Consider the following 16718-nt stretch of genomic DNA (forward strand, 5'->3'; position numbering starts at 1 on the left):
ATGCTTCCTTATACAGTCATGTAATTTGCTTATGAGGCATACAACAAGTAGTATTTAATAAAACTAAGACAAGAACATCAATCTCACAAGATGTTACATGTAGCAGGATTATAGCATTTTAAACCAGAAACCATAGCAATTATAAGAAGAATGATTTCTTGTCACAAGTCTCCAACACTATCCATAGTAAGCACACTTTATGATTTCAGTGAAACCATGTGTACTCCTGTGCCACATCCAGAATAGAGGTGGGCAGGGCCGCCATCAGAAATGTTGTGGCCCTTCACACATCATCAAGCCTGCCCCCCCCCCCCCTCCCTGGGCCCACCCACTAGCCACCCCATCCCCATGTCCACGCGCGAAGTGTGCTGCGGTGAGAAATGCGCATGGTTTCGACACTGAAGAAAGCGGCATGCACAGCATGATGCGGCAAAAAGTGGGCGTGACCATGGCATGTTGTGGGTGGAGCAAAATACTAGCAAAATACAGGTAGTCCCCGGTTAAAAAATGAGATAGGGAATTTTAGTTCCATTCTTATCCTTTATCCTTTCTCTTTTGTCCCCCTCTTTTCTTCCTGTTGCCCCCAGTATAGGTATCCAGGCATAGGTGCCCCCAGTATAGGTTCCCCAGTATAGTATAGTAGCAGGCTCACTCATCTGCTCCCCACATTCAAGCGCTGATGTCACTATTCTCTCGGTGCTGGAACGCGATGTGCTGGTTAGTGAGCCACAGGCCCACAGCCAGCACATGCGGCCCTTCCAGCGATTTGGGCGGCCCAGAAGCCCTGGGCCCCTCACTGCAGTGTCAGTTGTCCCCCCCAATGGCTGCCCTGGAGGTGGGTAAAGAGCGAGAGAAGAAAGGAAAGAAAGAACAGAGAGAGTAGGCTGCAAAAATCCTCCACAGTATTGATGAGCAGAAATGTGTAATTATGCATCGTAATATGCAATTACGCATTGCAATTGTAATGCCAAACTTCGGGGAAAAGCGTAATTCATTTCGTATGTAATTGGAAGAATTCGTAATTACACAGGAATTTATGTGTAATTTAATGCCGATTTTGGTGATGAATAGCAAAGTCCCCATACATGCTATTGCTACCAAAATTGTTACATGTTAAGGAGAATAGTGGGTACAAGGTAGAAAAAAAAAAATTCAAACATTTCAAAACAGGTTAAAAATTGTTCAAAAAGACCTTGCAGTTTTTGAGAAAATTGATTTTAAAGGGAACCCAAGGTGGGTTCTAAGAATCCTATTAGCACACAGAGGCTGGGTGTGCATATAATGCCCAGCCACTGTTGCTGTACTGTCCCCCCTCCCCTGCTGTCCCCCATAAATCAAACGCAGTGCTACCGACATGGCTAGCCGGCTGTTTACCTCTGCACTTGTCACTCTCACCTCTCCCCCACCTCCTGTATGTCGCCGCTCCCCGCTTGCGACCTTTCCCTCCCCGCTGATTGGAGGGAAAGGATGCATGGAGGGAAAGGACGCAGGCGGGGAGCGCATATATAGAGGAGGCGGGGGAGCGGCGAGAGTGACAAGTGCAGAGGTAAACAGCCGGCTGTCGACACGCTTTGTGTCACTAGCACGGCGTTTGATTTATGGGGGCCAGCAGAGAGAAGGGGGGGCCTGGGGGAAAACAGTATAGCAACAGTGGCTGGGCATTATATGCAGACCCAGCCTCTGTGTGATAATAGAATTCTTAGAACCCACCTCGGGTTCTCTTTAAAAATACAAAGGAAAATGTTGTTGTTGTTTTTTTAAATCAGCCTTTATTAAAATCATTCAAAATAGAAAAGTACAAACATTTCACTTGAAACAGCAGCAACAAAACCGTTTACATAAAGAGAACAGCAGGGCTCACCAGTTAGCTTCCCAGAAGCAACAAAATGTTAACAGACACTATAATCTTTGAACACGTGACCCCAACAAATTATAACTCCCTTACATTATTACAAGAGTGGTCTGATGCCCTTCACGAATACCCTATAAGCTTTCTCTTTCAGGGAAAGGGGAAAATTACTTTCCTCTGATATTACCCATAAGTATTCTATCACGTATTAAAGTTGAGTTAAGCAGACCTGGAGTGTCTAGCCATCCACCGCAATTTTTTTCAAATTTTTTTTTTTTTACCTGGGGCTCTTCTGTGTGCATAGATTAACTTTTCTAATTTTAGATACGCATTAATTTGTGTAATCCAAGAGGGGATTTGCGTTTTTCCAATTCAATAAAATAAGTTTTCTTGCTTGAAACAGTAATCGATGAATCATGAGTTGTACATGTACCTGGATTTTAGTGCTTGGGATTAGTCCCAAAATGCAAAACTGAGGTGACCTCAGAGCTTTCTGATTTGATACCACATCAATTATTTCTAGAATTTCTTCCCAGTAGCTGTGAAGTTTAGGGCAGCGCCACAACATGTGTAATAAATCCGCATGATCCCTACAACATCTAGAACAGATTGGATCATCCCTAAGATGTCAAAAAAATTTGGAGATGTAAGCAAATTTCTATAAAGAACATTTAATTGCGATAGTTTGTGTGATGCATTTGTAGACACCATTGGTACTGCCTGCAAAATATCCCATTCTTCCTCAGATACATTTTCTAAATTATGAGCCCTTTTGTCATAACAATTGAGAGGAAACTTCTTCAAATACAACCCAAGCAATAGAGCATAACAAAATGAAATAAACCCACTTCGTGTGTTCTGCTGACTAATTAGATTAAAAACTGGAGAAGGACAGCATTTTAGGGAGTGGGTTGTACGTTGTTCATTTAGAGCATGGGATAGCTGTAAATATTGATATTCCACCAATACAGTTTTGGGCTTTCGCATATCATTTAATATGACCTTGAGGGGTTTCAGAGCTTGTCCCTCCACTACTTGTGTTAGTGAAGAAATCCCCTCTCTTGACCATTTCTTAAGAAAATCGAGATGTGCTAATTCCCCTCTCTTGACCATTTCTTAAGAAAATCGAGATGTGTTAATTCTGGAAAACTGATTGTACTATTAATAGGGGTAAAGCTAGTAATTCCATCAATTTCCTGCATAGAACGTATTCTTTTCCACCGTTTCTGCATTAGTTGGAATGTAGGATAATTTTTCCCCTTGGTACCACACAAGTCAGCCTCAGGTACATCGTAAAGTGATTGAGTATCCATAAAATAATTTATCAACATTCTGCTAGAGTCCATTAAGTCCTTATTTTCCCAACCTACCAGGTGTTGTGCCTGAGAAGCTAGGAAATAGACCCAAGGATTGGGAACCACTAGTCCACCCCCCTCTTTATAAACGGAGGTAGGAGGTGCCCAGGTGGGTACTTAAAGGAGTTATCCGGGCTATAGAAAGAAAATAAACGCTACTTACCAGGGGCTTCCTCAAGCCCCAAGCTCCCAGGACCTCCCTCGCCGCACCTCTGCGCGCAGCCGTTCGCCGGAGCTCCGTCCCGGTCCCCGGCGATGCCGTCAGAGCGACCTCTAGGGCGCTCTGTACTGCGCCTGCGCGAGCGGCAATGTCAATCACCGCCACGTGGGCCGGAGCGGACTGCGCAGGCGCAGAACTACTGCGCAGGCGCAGTCCGCTCCGGCCCACGTGGCGGTGATTGACAGCGCCGCTCGCGCCGGCGCAGTACAGAGTGACCTCTGACGTCATCGCCAGGACGGAGCTCTAGTGAACGGCTGCGCGCAGAGGTGCGGCGAAGGAGGTCCTGGGAGCTTAGGGCTGGAGGAAGCCCCCGGTAAGTAGCGTTTATTTTCTTTCTATAGCCCGGATAACTCCTTTAAGTACCCACCTGGGCGCCTCCTACCTCCGTTTATGCTGATTCTCCCCTGGGACTAGGGCACACCACCTTGGCAGGTGGTTTTTTTCAAAGGAGCTGCGACCACCTGATTTACACCACAAGGCCGAGTGGGGACGGTACTTCCCCACATGCGATTTGAAGTGGTTGCCTTACACGCAACCCGGCTTTGTGAGTATATTTACTACCTGATACTTTGCTGATCCTTTACGCTTGAGATAATACACCAGCTTGGGCTCCCGGTGTTTCCCGTTCCCCCGTTTTTTCTATCCCTCCAGTATACACCCTCCTCTTTAGAATTTGGTAGGTATTGGAGTTTTATTTTAACCCTTCCCGAACCCCATATAAAATATCTAAAGATCCTGTCTATGGTTTAAATAATTTTAGGTGGAACCATGCTGGAGCATTGTGCAAAATGTACAAGAGTTGGGGCATCGTTACCATTTTTAATAGATTTATACGTGCCACTGGAGAGAGAGGCAGCCTGGATCATACCTTAGCTTTTGCCTGATCTTGGCTATCATTGGAGTAATATTTAGTGATTCAAACGCTGTAATGTCTGGGGATATGATGATACCTAGATATTTAAATGAGGCTACTTTTTGTATCTGGTTACAATTAGCCGGAAAAGAGCCATTTGGATTGTCTAAACAGAGGATAGAAGATTGTCCCAGTTCACCACCAGCCCAGAATATTCCCCAAATGTTTTTAGAATGGACATTACATTAATTAGTGAGGTATTGGTGTCTTGCAAGAAAAGAAGGGTGTCGTCTGCGTATAATGCTATTTTCTCCTGAATTCTCCCATAATTAAACCCCTGAATTGACTCATTAGTTCTAATTATTTCAGCAAGAGGATCTATAGCTATGGCAAAGAGTAGGGGTGAGAGAGGACACTCCTGAAGAGTACTCCTTTCTACATGGAAAGGGGAAGAAAAAGCCCCATTGACACGAAGACGTGCTACAGGAGTTTTGTAAAGGATCTGCACCCAATTACAAAAGGATGGCCCAAACTGTATCGCCTGCAGCCAGTTTTCAATAAATGAAGTAGGATTAGAGTTTTCCACCTTTTCAGGGAATATGACAATACGAACATTATTTCTGCGCAGTCTATTTTCTATGTCATCTGACTTATCTGTATTAGCAATGGCATGGCTTATCACTCTGCGCAGATCCCTTACTGCAGACTCCATAATGTCTTCTATATCACTGACTCGGGTTTCCAATGCCGATGTTCTGTCTCTTAAGTTAGACATGTCCTGTCCTATTAGTATCAGTTCTTCCTTGATACCCCCAGTTTGCTGTGAAAGGAAGGTTATGGCCTCGTTACACATCTTCACTGCTGCCAGGATCTCACTTAATGATGGCTCTTTATGGTCAGTGTGAGCGGTGTCATGCTTTGGGTCAGCCTGTGTTTGGGCCGCAGCAGGTACTTCTGACGCCATGTCAGTTTTTCACTCCGAATCTGCGCCATCTTCGACAGGGCCTTCTACCTTGGGCTGACTCTTATCTACTTCTCCCCAATCATCTTTCAGGCGAGATAGGTTAGCTTGTGTAGTGTCCTCCATTGACCTGTTGTCTTTGTGAGCAAATTTCTCCAGACGAGCAGCCACATCCTCCAACTGAGCGCCAGCTTTCTGCGAGCGGGTCTGCTGCGAGACCACGCCATCTTGTCTTCTCGGCGTGCCCACCGGGCCTTTCTCCTCCCGGAGCTGTGACTTGTGAACGCCAGCCATTGCAACCCCCAAAACAATGCTGATGGGTCACCAGGCAGTCTCCTCAACAGCAGTCTGAGACAGGAGCAGAAACGAGGGGTTTTAGCCGTCACACAGGATCTATATCACAGGATCAGAGCGGGAACTGTGTGAGACGCGTCTGCTCACATTGCCGGCCACGCCCCCCAAGGAAAATGGTTTTTAAATTGTAATTTTTCTGAGTTTAAAAACCATTTTTCTTTGCATTTTGTTTAAATCAATTTTCTCAAAAACTACAAGGTCTTTTTGAAAAAAATGTTTTTTGACTTGTACCCAGTATTCTCCTTAACATGTATAGCATAAATTCATGTGTAATTACTAATGATTATACAAAATCAATTGAATTAACAATTTGTAATTACGTATAGGCGTAATTGCGAAAATTTACACAAAATTTTGTGTAACTGTATTACGATCATCACTGTTCCACAGGGTCAGTGTCTTATATTAATTTTTGCTCCAAAAGATGTGCTAGGGCTTATTTTCAGGGGATGTCTTATATTTCTATCAGGCAATCTCTCAGCAGAAAATGTCTTGTTTCTTTGTACTGTGCTGTTCCTGGATGTGAAGGTATGTTACTGTACTGATCAGGCACCTGCCCTGTCATCCCTGGACACAGCCGATAACCTTGCTGTGCGCTGGGATGACAGGACAAGTGGCGGATCGGCACTGCACCACTGTGTCCTCGCTTGCTGTCTGCCTCTTCCTCCTCTTTAACTACTGCTAGGGCTTATTTTCAGAGTATGTCTTACTTTCAGGGAAAGGGGGTAGGTAAACATCAGAGTATTTAAATTCCTCCCAAACTGATTACGCAAGTATATACCAGTCTAGGTGGGCCTGAGCTAAGAGAAAAATTTCTTCCATTTCTGCAACAACTCGGCAATCGAGGGTGGATCTGGGGATTTCCAATACACTGGGATGAGAGCCCTGGCAGCATTAATCATATGTAACACAATGGACCTCTTGTACGATTTCATGAAACCTGCCTGGATTAAACAGGATCTTATCTGTGGAAATCTGGTCGATAAAACTCTGGACAGGCCTCCCGAAATACTGAATGACCGAACACTCCCAAAAAATATGCAAAAGAGAGCCACTTGCATATCCACACCTCCAGCACTGACCGGGAACAGATGTAAAGATTTTATGAAGGACTCTCAGGGTCCTATGCCAATGTGTTAAAATTTTGTAACCCAGTTTATGGGTGTTCGCCTTCAGAGATTCAAACAGGGCTGTGGAATCGGAGTTGGAGTCAGAGTCGAGGAGTCAGAGCAATTTTGGGTACCCGAAGTTGGAGTCGGTGGTTTCATAAACTGAGGAGTTGGATTTTTGTACCAAATCCACAGCCCTGGCAAGTATTAGACGAAGGAGTCTGAGTCATTTTGGGTACCTGGAGTCAGAGTTGGTAGTTTCGTAAACTGAGGAGTCGGAGTTCGATGATTCTTGACCGACTCCACAGCCCTGGATTCAAAGCAAGTTTCTTCTGCCATTGCTCCCCCTTAATTGACTGACCTAGATCAAGTTCCCACCTCTCCTGAAAGCTGGTTGTGCCTTGCCAAGTGTAATAGATAGCGGAGATGCCGCCGCAGCCGGTGAGCGGCATGGCGGCTGTCCCCGCGTCTCAACTGGCGGCCTTCGCCGCGCAGTTACATGGTGGAGTTTTGCCTGGTCCGTCAGTTGCACATAGACTGAGGGCTACGCGCGCCAGGACCTTTATGTGAATAGAAGGGGAGTCAGCTGATTGGCCGTCAGCTGACTCCAGCAGTGCTCCTGATTGGTTGAGTGACTGGGGCGGCGCTGTGGGGCGCTCTCAGTATATATAGGACCTGCCTGTCAGTAGCTCCTTGTCTGCTGTTGCGAATGCTACGTGTTAGCACTCAGACCTTAATCAGATCCCAGAGTGTGCTAGAACCAGCAGGAGCTGGGGATCCACACTTAGTCAGATTCTGTTGATAGCTAAAGTACTAATTGAATTGGATTATTTGTTATGACCTTCTGCTAGCCTTGACTACTCTTCTGCTTACTGATTCTGTGCTTTTGCCTATCTGATCCTGTTGCCGATTCAGCCTGAACACTTGTGAGAAAACGCGGAAAAGCCACTGCGTGTACTAGCAGCAAGGCGGCTGATTCCGCGTCCAACGCGGCAGTCTGCACGCGGAAGCGTGCATCTAGTGACATGTCAGAACGCAGAAAAGCCGCCGCATGTACTGATAGCAAGGCGGCTGGTTCCGCGTCCAGCACAGCGATTTGACTCGCAGCAGCGTGCAGCTGGGGTGGCTGAGCCTGTTAGTTCACACAGGTTTAGGAATACGCACGCGCGCGCTGAAAGGCAGAACTTTTATGATTGCCAAGGGGGGATCAGCTGACCTCAGAGCCGGTAACCATTGGTTGATCACTTTAGGGTGGCGCCAGAGAGCACTGCTCTATATATGGTTACTGCTGGCCACTCTCAGATTGTCTGCCGTTGCGATCACTACGTGGAAGCACTCAGACCTTAGTCAGATCCAGCAGTGTGTTTGAACCAGGAGGACCTGGGAATTCACACTGAGCCAGATTACTTGTGTTATCATTCTGTTATACATCAGACTAGTTCCAGGGTGTAGAGACCACGGACCTCACACCCAAGACTAGGGAACTTGTGTTATCATTCTGTTATACATCAGACTAGTTCCAGGGTGTAGAGACCACGGACCTCACACCCAAGACTAGGGAACTTGTGTTATCATTCTGTTATACTTCAGACTAGTTCCAGGGTGTAGAGACCACGGACCTCACACCCAAGACTAGGCATTGTTTGATATTTGTTATGACCTGTTGCTTTCCTGACTATCCCTCTGCTTTCTGATTCGGTACCACGCATATCTGATATTCCGTTGCCAAACCCTGCCTGCCTTGGATACCGAATCAGCCTTCTGTCTTTGTACTTTGTCTGTCCGTGTGTTGCCGACCTGGTTTGCCCGACCTCGAGAGCTATATCTCTCCACTAAAGAGATAGTCTCCAGATCAGTCAGTGACATCCACCTTCAGGTGTCACTCACTCTCTGGTCCTTCCTACCTTCAGCCTGACTCCACTTCCGGGGGAGACTCAGGCTGCTGGAAGGTTCCTGTACTCTCTATAGCAGTACTTCCTGTACTGCCTAGGGCCACCTGCTCTTCAGGTGGGTTACTCAAAGTCATACTGTTACACCAAACACTCACTATATACATTTAGAGGTGTCCAGAGGTTAGCACTATATCTGTAGTATTGGTGATTCTGCAGATCATCCATAATCAGGTATAGATCTGTATTCTTGGTGATACTGCAGATCACCAATAATCAGATTCTCTCTGCGAGCTGACACCGATTGTTACAACACTACTCTGATTTAAGCCTTCTGTCTTTGTACCGTATCTGTCCGTTTGTTGCCGAATCTGCTTGTCTGACTCTCCTGCCCTCACCAGTGAGCCTAGTCTCTGGTGAGGGATTCTCTGTACAGCTTTATCGCCTGCTCCTCAGGTGACCAGCAGTTGCAGTACAGTCTTGATCTCCTGCCCCTCAGGAGATCACCTGCTGCAGTACAGGCCGAATCACCCGCTCCACGGGTGATCAGTATATGTTGTCTTACTGTGCACCACCCGCTCCTCGGGTGAACTGATTACTAGTTCATCTGCATCTCCAGCTTGCTGGAGTGCTGATTCCTGTGTGATAGAGATATCTCCCTCTACCAGCTTCACTGGGAGAGTTGGTATCTTTATCTGTATTACTGTTGCACCAAACACCTATCTTTACATCTGGTTGTCCTGTGTCTCGCTATACTCGCATTATTGGTGATTCTGCAGATCACCACATAATCAGGTATAGTATCTGTATTATTGGTGATACTGCAGATCACCAATAATCAGAAAATTTGTACTTGCTGACACCAATCGTTACACCAAGTAGTGAGGAGCAACATTTGATAGATTGGGAGATTAGGTGTATGGGAGGGCCTTCGCTCAGTACTAGGAACCCAGAATCAGTCAGACATTTAAGCCAGTTGTCCCCATCTGCATATATTGCCAATGAGTTAGAGGAACCCCCCCACCCCCTTTCTCAGAGAGCTCACCCCAGCCAGATAATTTATCTGCCCATTATACAGGAAAATCTCTCCCTCTCAGACATTCTCCCAAGGACCAAGTCTGTAGGTAGAGGATATCACTAGAAGGCTTGAAGGCTGGATTACCAGTAATAGGAGTTAACTTGCCAGGAAGTGATACCAGTCCCAAAAAAGGCAGTCATCACCTAAGACATCTCACTGATGCCTCTATCAAAGGGTTTTCACACCCCTTAGTTATTTTTCATGGGAGATCTGTTCACCCTTGTAAGGCTGCAGTCATCCCTGCTACCTCCTGCTCTACCAAGACCCAAGTCCTGTTGTCCTGGACATTAGACCATTCAACTACTCTGTAGAGTTACAATACCATGTGATACTTCTGGAAGGCCCATACCCCTACATCCCTTTGGCAGTGAAAGAGTGGTTCTTCTCAGTCTGGGGACTTTGTTTCCCCATACAAATGTGTTAATCTAATCTGTGTTTGCAAATAACATAGGTATGAGTAAGGAAGGGAAATAGGCAAACATTGACTGACATATAGGAATCAAAGAAGCGGGTTCATCTTTACAGATGCAATCCTCCAAAACCAAGATAAGCTTGACTTTTGACCCCACGCAAAGAGATCAGACCTACCGTAATAGCTGCCCCTATTAGTTCAAAGTTAAGCCTGAACAGGTCTTACAATTTGTAGGGAATGTCAATCCCCAAATATTTCAGGGAGATCTTCGACCATGAAAAGGCAAAAGAATGCTCACAAATTCTAACAGTCTCTGCAGTAAGTATGACATTTAACGCCTGGGATTTATTAAAATTCATCTTTAGGTTGGATAGATAGCCAAATTCTTGGAACTTTTTCATCAGGTTAGGTATTGTAATTAGGGGATCTTGGAGGAACACTGCGGTGATCTAGATGGCTCACTGAACAAAATAGTAGGCACTCTGTAGTCTTCTTTGGGAATAACTTCATGGCACATACCTGTAGAAACTGAATAGTTGAGAGACCGCTCATTCAGAGATGAGTTACTCGGGAAATCTGCTAGGATATTAAGGGTGCCTCTGACGAATCACCTTCAGAGATAAAAGATATGCCTATGACAATTTTTATGATGTCTAATTCCGAAGGGACTTTTTTTATGCCTTCACAGTCGAGGTAGGCTACAACTGCACTGTTGTTGGTCAGGATTATTAAGCATTTTGTTATGGATTAGATGATGAAGGTGTTACTCATTTTGCCTCCAACTGTTTTTGGTTTGATGAACACTGGTGCAGACTGCAGATGGTGAGCCAGTGGACTCTGGATTGGTTTTTGATCTAGATGTGCTGCCCAACCACTGCATCCACTGAGATACAAGGGGTTCCTCCTAAGAGGAAAGTAAAGCTAATGTACAGACGTGTGAAAATTGTCACCCATCGGGGATTGAGAAACAACCCCTTGGCCAACAATCCGCGGAATGATGCTGTACAGACACATCCCTAGCCTCGAGGCCAGTGATGTACTCTGTGGCTATGGAGGGGGCGGAGGGACGACCATCGGCGGAGAGTGGAGGGGCTTTACCCGGTCGGCAGGGCTAGTAAAAAGCATTGTGAACATTCTTGCTCGGGCGTTGTTAAAAATTTAACGGAACAGATGTTTTACGATAACCGAGCAATATGGATCGGCAGCCGCTGTATACATATAACAATCAGACGACGATGGTATCACATGTGTGTATGTAGCTTAAGATTCTTCGCCTCGTTCATAGAATTCTTTATTGCCAGGGGATGAGAATGGTATTATCCAGATGAGGCCTAGTTCACATTATAAATCGCAAAGGCAATCGCTGAGTGCTTTTTAAAGCGATTTTAAAAGTTTTTTTTTTTAGCAATTTGCGCTTTTTCTAAGCGCTTTTGTAAGCACTGTTGTTTGGCGATTAGTACTTTTTTTCTGCAAACAATCAGGAATTAAACGTTGACCTGGAACTGAATCTCTTTAATGTAGTTTGTTATGAAAAGCGCTCACAAAATTGCTAAACCAAGCAATTTTTAAAGTGTTTAACGATTTTCCTATATCTTCCATTGACGTGCAAATGCTTTGAAAATGGTGCAGGACCTGAGTTTGCGATTGGAAAAAAAGCTCATCGCTCACATTAAAAAACATTGCTCAAGCACTTTTAAAGCGCTTTTTCAAATCGACAGCTTTTCAAAATACTTCACAGCACTTCTAGTGCAAACAAGCTCTGAAGAGGATTCCTGTTCCATACTCCTAGAATCCACAGTTGAGGCCTCGAATGGAAAAGTTGTCCACTGAATAGTTTGGGAGAAGGAGGTTAAAAGTAGCGAGACAGACATAGCTTTTTAAAAGGAAATTCTTTTAGCAGTCTTAAAACAAAGAAGATGTTAGAATGTTGCCTTTTGGTTTACTTGGGGGGAGACCGGCCAGGGGGGCTGTCAGTCGACAGGAGGTTGAATGCTGTTACCGCCGTGCACCTGATCGAGCCCTTTTGACTGAGATGTTCCAGCACGCCTGACTGTTTGGACCGATTTTGGAAGGAAATTGATCAAAGCAATCGGTTGGCCATGTTGTGGGATCAATCTCTGCCATATTTAATCATTATGATGGAATCCGCCGGATATCAATGGCAATAATCTGGTAATATATGGGTGCCCTAACGGTTCCAGTCATATTTTCAGGTGTGGCTGCTACTGTTGACTTACAGGAAGCCCAAGACATAAAAGATGTAGAATTTATAATTTCCTGGGGCTTCCTCCAGCCCCATGTTCTCCATTGCCTTCCTCGCTGCCCTTCCAAGTGGCTTTGTTCTTCTACAATCTTGCTCAGTAACCACCAGTGGTGCCACAGTGCGCATGGTGCCTCATCCTCACTCCCATAGCCGGGAGCGATCTGCGACTGACACCGACTGGAGATATCACCGGGGGAGTTTAAAAAAGTACAGAGCAGTCCTGGAGGATGGCAAGGGAGGAAACCCCAGTTAAGTATAAATGTTGCCTGTTCAAAGTGAAATTATTATTATACTAGTAGACCTAAGCCCGTTTAAAAACGGGCTCTAGGTCTGTGTCGCAACTCCCCTCCCCTGTGATCGCCGCAGTCAGCGCACATGCGCGTGCCTGCCAGCACACATGCCCGCCGCACGCGCCCAGCCGGCGTCCTGGCTCCTCCTGCTCCTGTCCCAAACGCATGGACACACACACACAGGGACGCAGAGACACAGGGGAATTATTATAGAGGATATAAAGTGAAATTGAGGTAAAAGAGGTAAGAGTGATATGGGGGCTGCCATATTTATTTCTTTTCAAGCAATACCAGTTGCCTGGCACACACTACAGCAGTCCCATGCTGTAGGTATGGTTGGAAAATTTCCCTGGAATGGCGATCAGCTCACCACAGTGGAAAACGGTATTCGGAGGGAACTCCGTATGCGGAGGTGAGTTAAGTCAACTGGCCTAATCTCCATTCTCCCATCCAGTGACTGACTAAGCATTACCTTATACTCATACTGTGCTATGTGATCTGGTTTTTCTTGTATTCCTGTATTGTCGTATTGCTGTATGTAACCCCTAAATATTGTCTGTAACCTAAACTAATAATAATAATTGCAGTATTTGTATAGCGCCTTTCTCCTGTCGGACTCAAAGCGCTTGCGAGGCAGCAACTAGAGCGCACTCAGTAGGCAGTAGCAGTGTTAAGGAGACTTGCCCAAGAAACTCCTTACTGAAATATGTGCTGAAATCCAGCGCAGCATATGTTGGTGCTTTATAAATACAATAAATAAATTAATAATAAATAATGCGGAAATCTGAATTTCACAGAAATACTGCATTGCCGCAACTCGGGAATGTTAGGCCAATCAGAAGATTTCTGAAGTATTAGGCCAATCCGAGCATGCAGAAGTTCACTGCGGTTGCCAATCGGAAATGTGGTTTCTGCATAATAGCCTACAACCGCAAAAAATAGCGGATTCCGGTCATTCCGATAATTTTAATTTTTACAATTAACTGTATAGACAAAAAAATTGTTCAAAAATATGCAGAAATCGTATTCCTGCAAAATCGGCACTTCCAACCACCCCTAAGGGCTCTTTAACACTGTCCAAACTTTGCGTTAACCAAGGTAAAATAAAAGTACATACACTCTCATTTTACCTTTCACGCCCGACAGTGCGTTGCGGTTCAACGCACCCGGGAGTGTTGGACCGCCGGGAGCCGGCGTTTTCCCGTCGGGTTCAATTAATAGCTACCGCCACTGATTGCGTCGCGCCGAAGATTCCCGATGACACGCCGCAGACTATTCAACGCGTGCAGGAAACGGCTCCTGCACGCATTTTCTAATGTGAAAGAAGCCTATCAAGTGTAACGCAGCAGGGGAAAGCAGCAGGCAGCAGTAAAGTAACCATACACACAATACAGCACACAGCGGGAAGCATACACACAGTACAGCACACAGCGGGAAGCATACACACAGTACAGCACACAGCGGAAGCATACACACAGTACAGTACACATACACACAATACAGCACACAGCGGGAAGCATACACACAGTGCAGTACACATACACACAATACAGCACACAGCGGGAAGCATACACACAGTACAGTACACATACACACAATACAGCACACAGCGGGAAGCATACATACAGTACAGTACACATACATACAGCAGCAAAAAACAACACAGAGGCTAGGTGCACACATAGCAGAAACAAAACGCATGTTTTGTTGAATTATATTCAAAAATGCATCAAAAACGCACATAATGAAAGTCAGTGGAAACGCAATGGTATGCGTTTTTCATGCATTTTTGGTTAAAAAAATTGTTTGAGATGTATTTCCGCTTCCTGTTGTCTTTCTAGTGATTTGCATGAAACACAAAAGAAAAATGCATGAAAAACGCATACAATACGCATATGCGTTTTAAATATGCAAACCGCAAACGCATTTATCGCAAGCAAAACACTTGAAAAAAAAATTCCGCAAACGCACCAAAAACGCACCCAACATAAACATCAAAAATGACGTAAAACAAAGCTTTTCATGTTATTTGTGCACCTAGCCTGAGCAATGAGTGAACCAATCACACAGTACAGCACATTTAAACACAGCAGCAGAAGTGAAGCATACACACAGCACTTAGCAGTGAGTGAACCATACACACAGAGCAGCACACATACACAAAGCACTGAGCAATACTGAGGAGTAGTGAGTGAACCATATACACAGTGCAGCACACATACACACAGCACTGAGCAGTGATTGAACCATACACACAGCACTGTGCAGTGATTGAACCATACACAGTGCAGCACACATACACACAGCACTGAGCAGACCTAAGGCGTAGTGAATGAACCACGCACACAGCACACATACACACAGCACTGAGCAGTGATTGAACCATACACACAGTGCAGCACACATACACACAGCACTGAGCAGCGATTGAACCATACACACAGTGCAGCACACATACACACAGCACTGAGCAGTGATTGAACCATACAAACAGCACACATACACACAGCACTGAGCAGTGATTGAACCATACAAACAGCACACATACACACAGCACTGAGCAGTGATTGAACCATATACACAGTGCAGCACACATACACACAGCACTGAGTGAACCATACACACAGCAGAGCAGTGATTGAACCATACACACAGAGCAGCACACATACACACAGCACTGAGCAGTGAGTGAACCATACACACAGTGCAGCACACATACACACAGCACTGAGCAGTACTGAGGAGTAGTGAGTGAACCATACACACAGCACACATACACACATCACTGAGCAGTGATTGAACCATACAAACAGCACACATACACACAGCACTGAGCAGTGATTGAACCATATACACAGTGCAGCACACATACACACAGCACTGAGTGAACCATACACACAGCAGAGCAGTGATTGAACCATACACACAGAGCAGCACACATACACACAGCACTGAGCAGTACTGAGGAGTAGTGAGTGAACCATACACACAGCACACATACACACATCACTGAGCAGTGAGTGAACCATACACACAGTGCAGCACACATACACACAGCACTAAGCAGTACTGAGGAGTAGTGAGTGCACCATACACACAGCACACATACACACACAGCACTGAGCAGCGCAGCAGCAGAGAGCAGCAGTGACAGAGTCCGGGGAGGAGCTGCCGGAGGAGGAGCGGGGCACAGGCAGCCAGAGTCACAGGCCGCCCCCAGCCTACATGTGAGCAGTGGGAGTGGTGAAGCTGCCGCTGGGGACTCGGGCGGTGTCGGTGCTGGACGCAGCAGCCGGTATACAGGGGGGGTAGCAGCTGATGTACCCGCACCGCCGCCCTGACTCCCGCCTGCTCCGCCGCCTGTGCCCCGCGGCCGCCGGGATCTCAGCTGCAGCAGCGGGAGACGGAGGAGGAGGTTCTGGGCCATGACCGTGGAGCAAAATGTCCTGCAGCAAAACTCCTCGCAGAAGGTATGTGCAGCCCCCCTGTGCCCAGCCCGTGCCACCCCGCCCCCTGCCTGCTGCCCACCCTGCACCCCAATACAGGCAGCACCCCATCCTGCCATAGCTGTGCCTGCCTATTTTACCCCCTCCCCCATGATTGCACCCTAAATTCATGCAGCTTCTCTCTACCACCTCTCTGCACCCCACTAATTGATTTATAATTGCATCATAGAGCTGCCACCACTGTACACCACATTCTTGCAGCCTCTCTAGAGCTGCCAGCACTGTACCCCACTTTTTTATCCTGCACCCCCCATAGAGCTGCCAGCACTGTACCTCACTTTTTTCTTATCTTGCAGCCCCCCCATTGCCACTCCTTCACCCCATGTGAGTATCAGGCTGCCAGCTGTGCACACTGATGTGACAGTACAGAGACTGGTGTATGTGCCCAGTGCCCCTTTATTAATATTGATTATTCTCTGGGCCACCCCTAGAATGGTATGCTTTACCCTTCCTAATGGTTCTGTATTAGTCACGTGTGCAATGCTGCTAAGGAGTAGCCTGGCAGATCCTGTGCCAGGGCAATGGGTAGCTGCAGCCATATATGTAACCACATACAGCCTTTCCTCTTCCTCTTATTCT

At 46.1% G+C, this 16718-nt stretch overlaps 1 protein-coding gene across 3 annotated transcripts in view; it reads left to right on the top strand.

The window, feature by feature from the left end:
- The first annotated feature begins 15828 nt into the window (after positions 1-15828).
- The window catches only part of USP25 (ubiquitin specific peptidase 25), a 145709-nt gene continuing 144819 nt past the window's right edge, over positions 15829-16718 (top strand). For 2 of the 3 annotated variants that reach the window (XM_068270562.1, XM_068270564.1), the window contains exon 1: positions 15830-16103. In XM_068270562.1, the coding sequence (XP_068126663.1) occupies positions 16059-16103 (45 nt within the window). In that variant the 5' untranslated portion in view covers positions 15830-16058. Of the gene's footprint in view, positions 16104-16718 lie in introns of all 3 variants that reach the window. The other variant, XM_068270563.1, reaches the window with a different exon arrangement.

This window comes from Hyperolius riggenbachi, chromosome 2, assembly GCF_040937935.1.
Source record: "Hyperolius riggenbachi isolate aHypRig1 chromosome 2, aHypRig1.pri, whole genome shotgun sequence".
NCBI classification, from domain to species: domain Eukaryota; kingdom Metazoa; phylum Chordata; class Amphibia; order Anura; family Hyperoliidae; genus Hyperolius; species Hyperolius riggenbachi.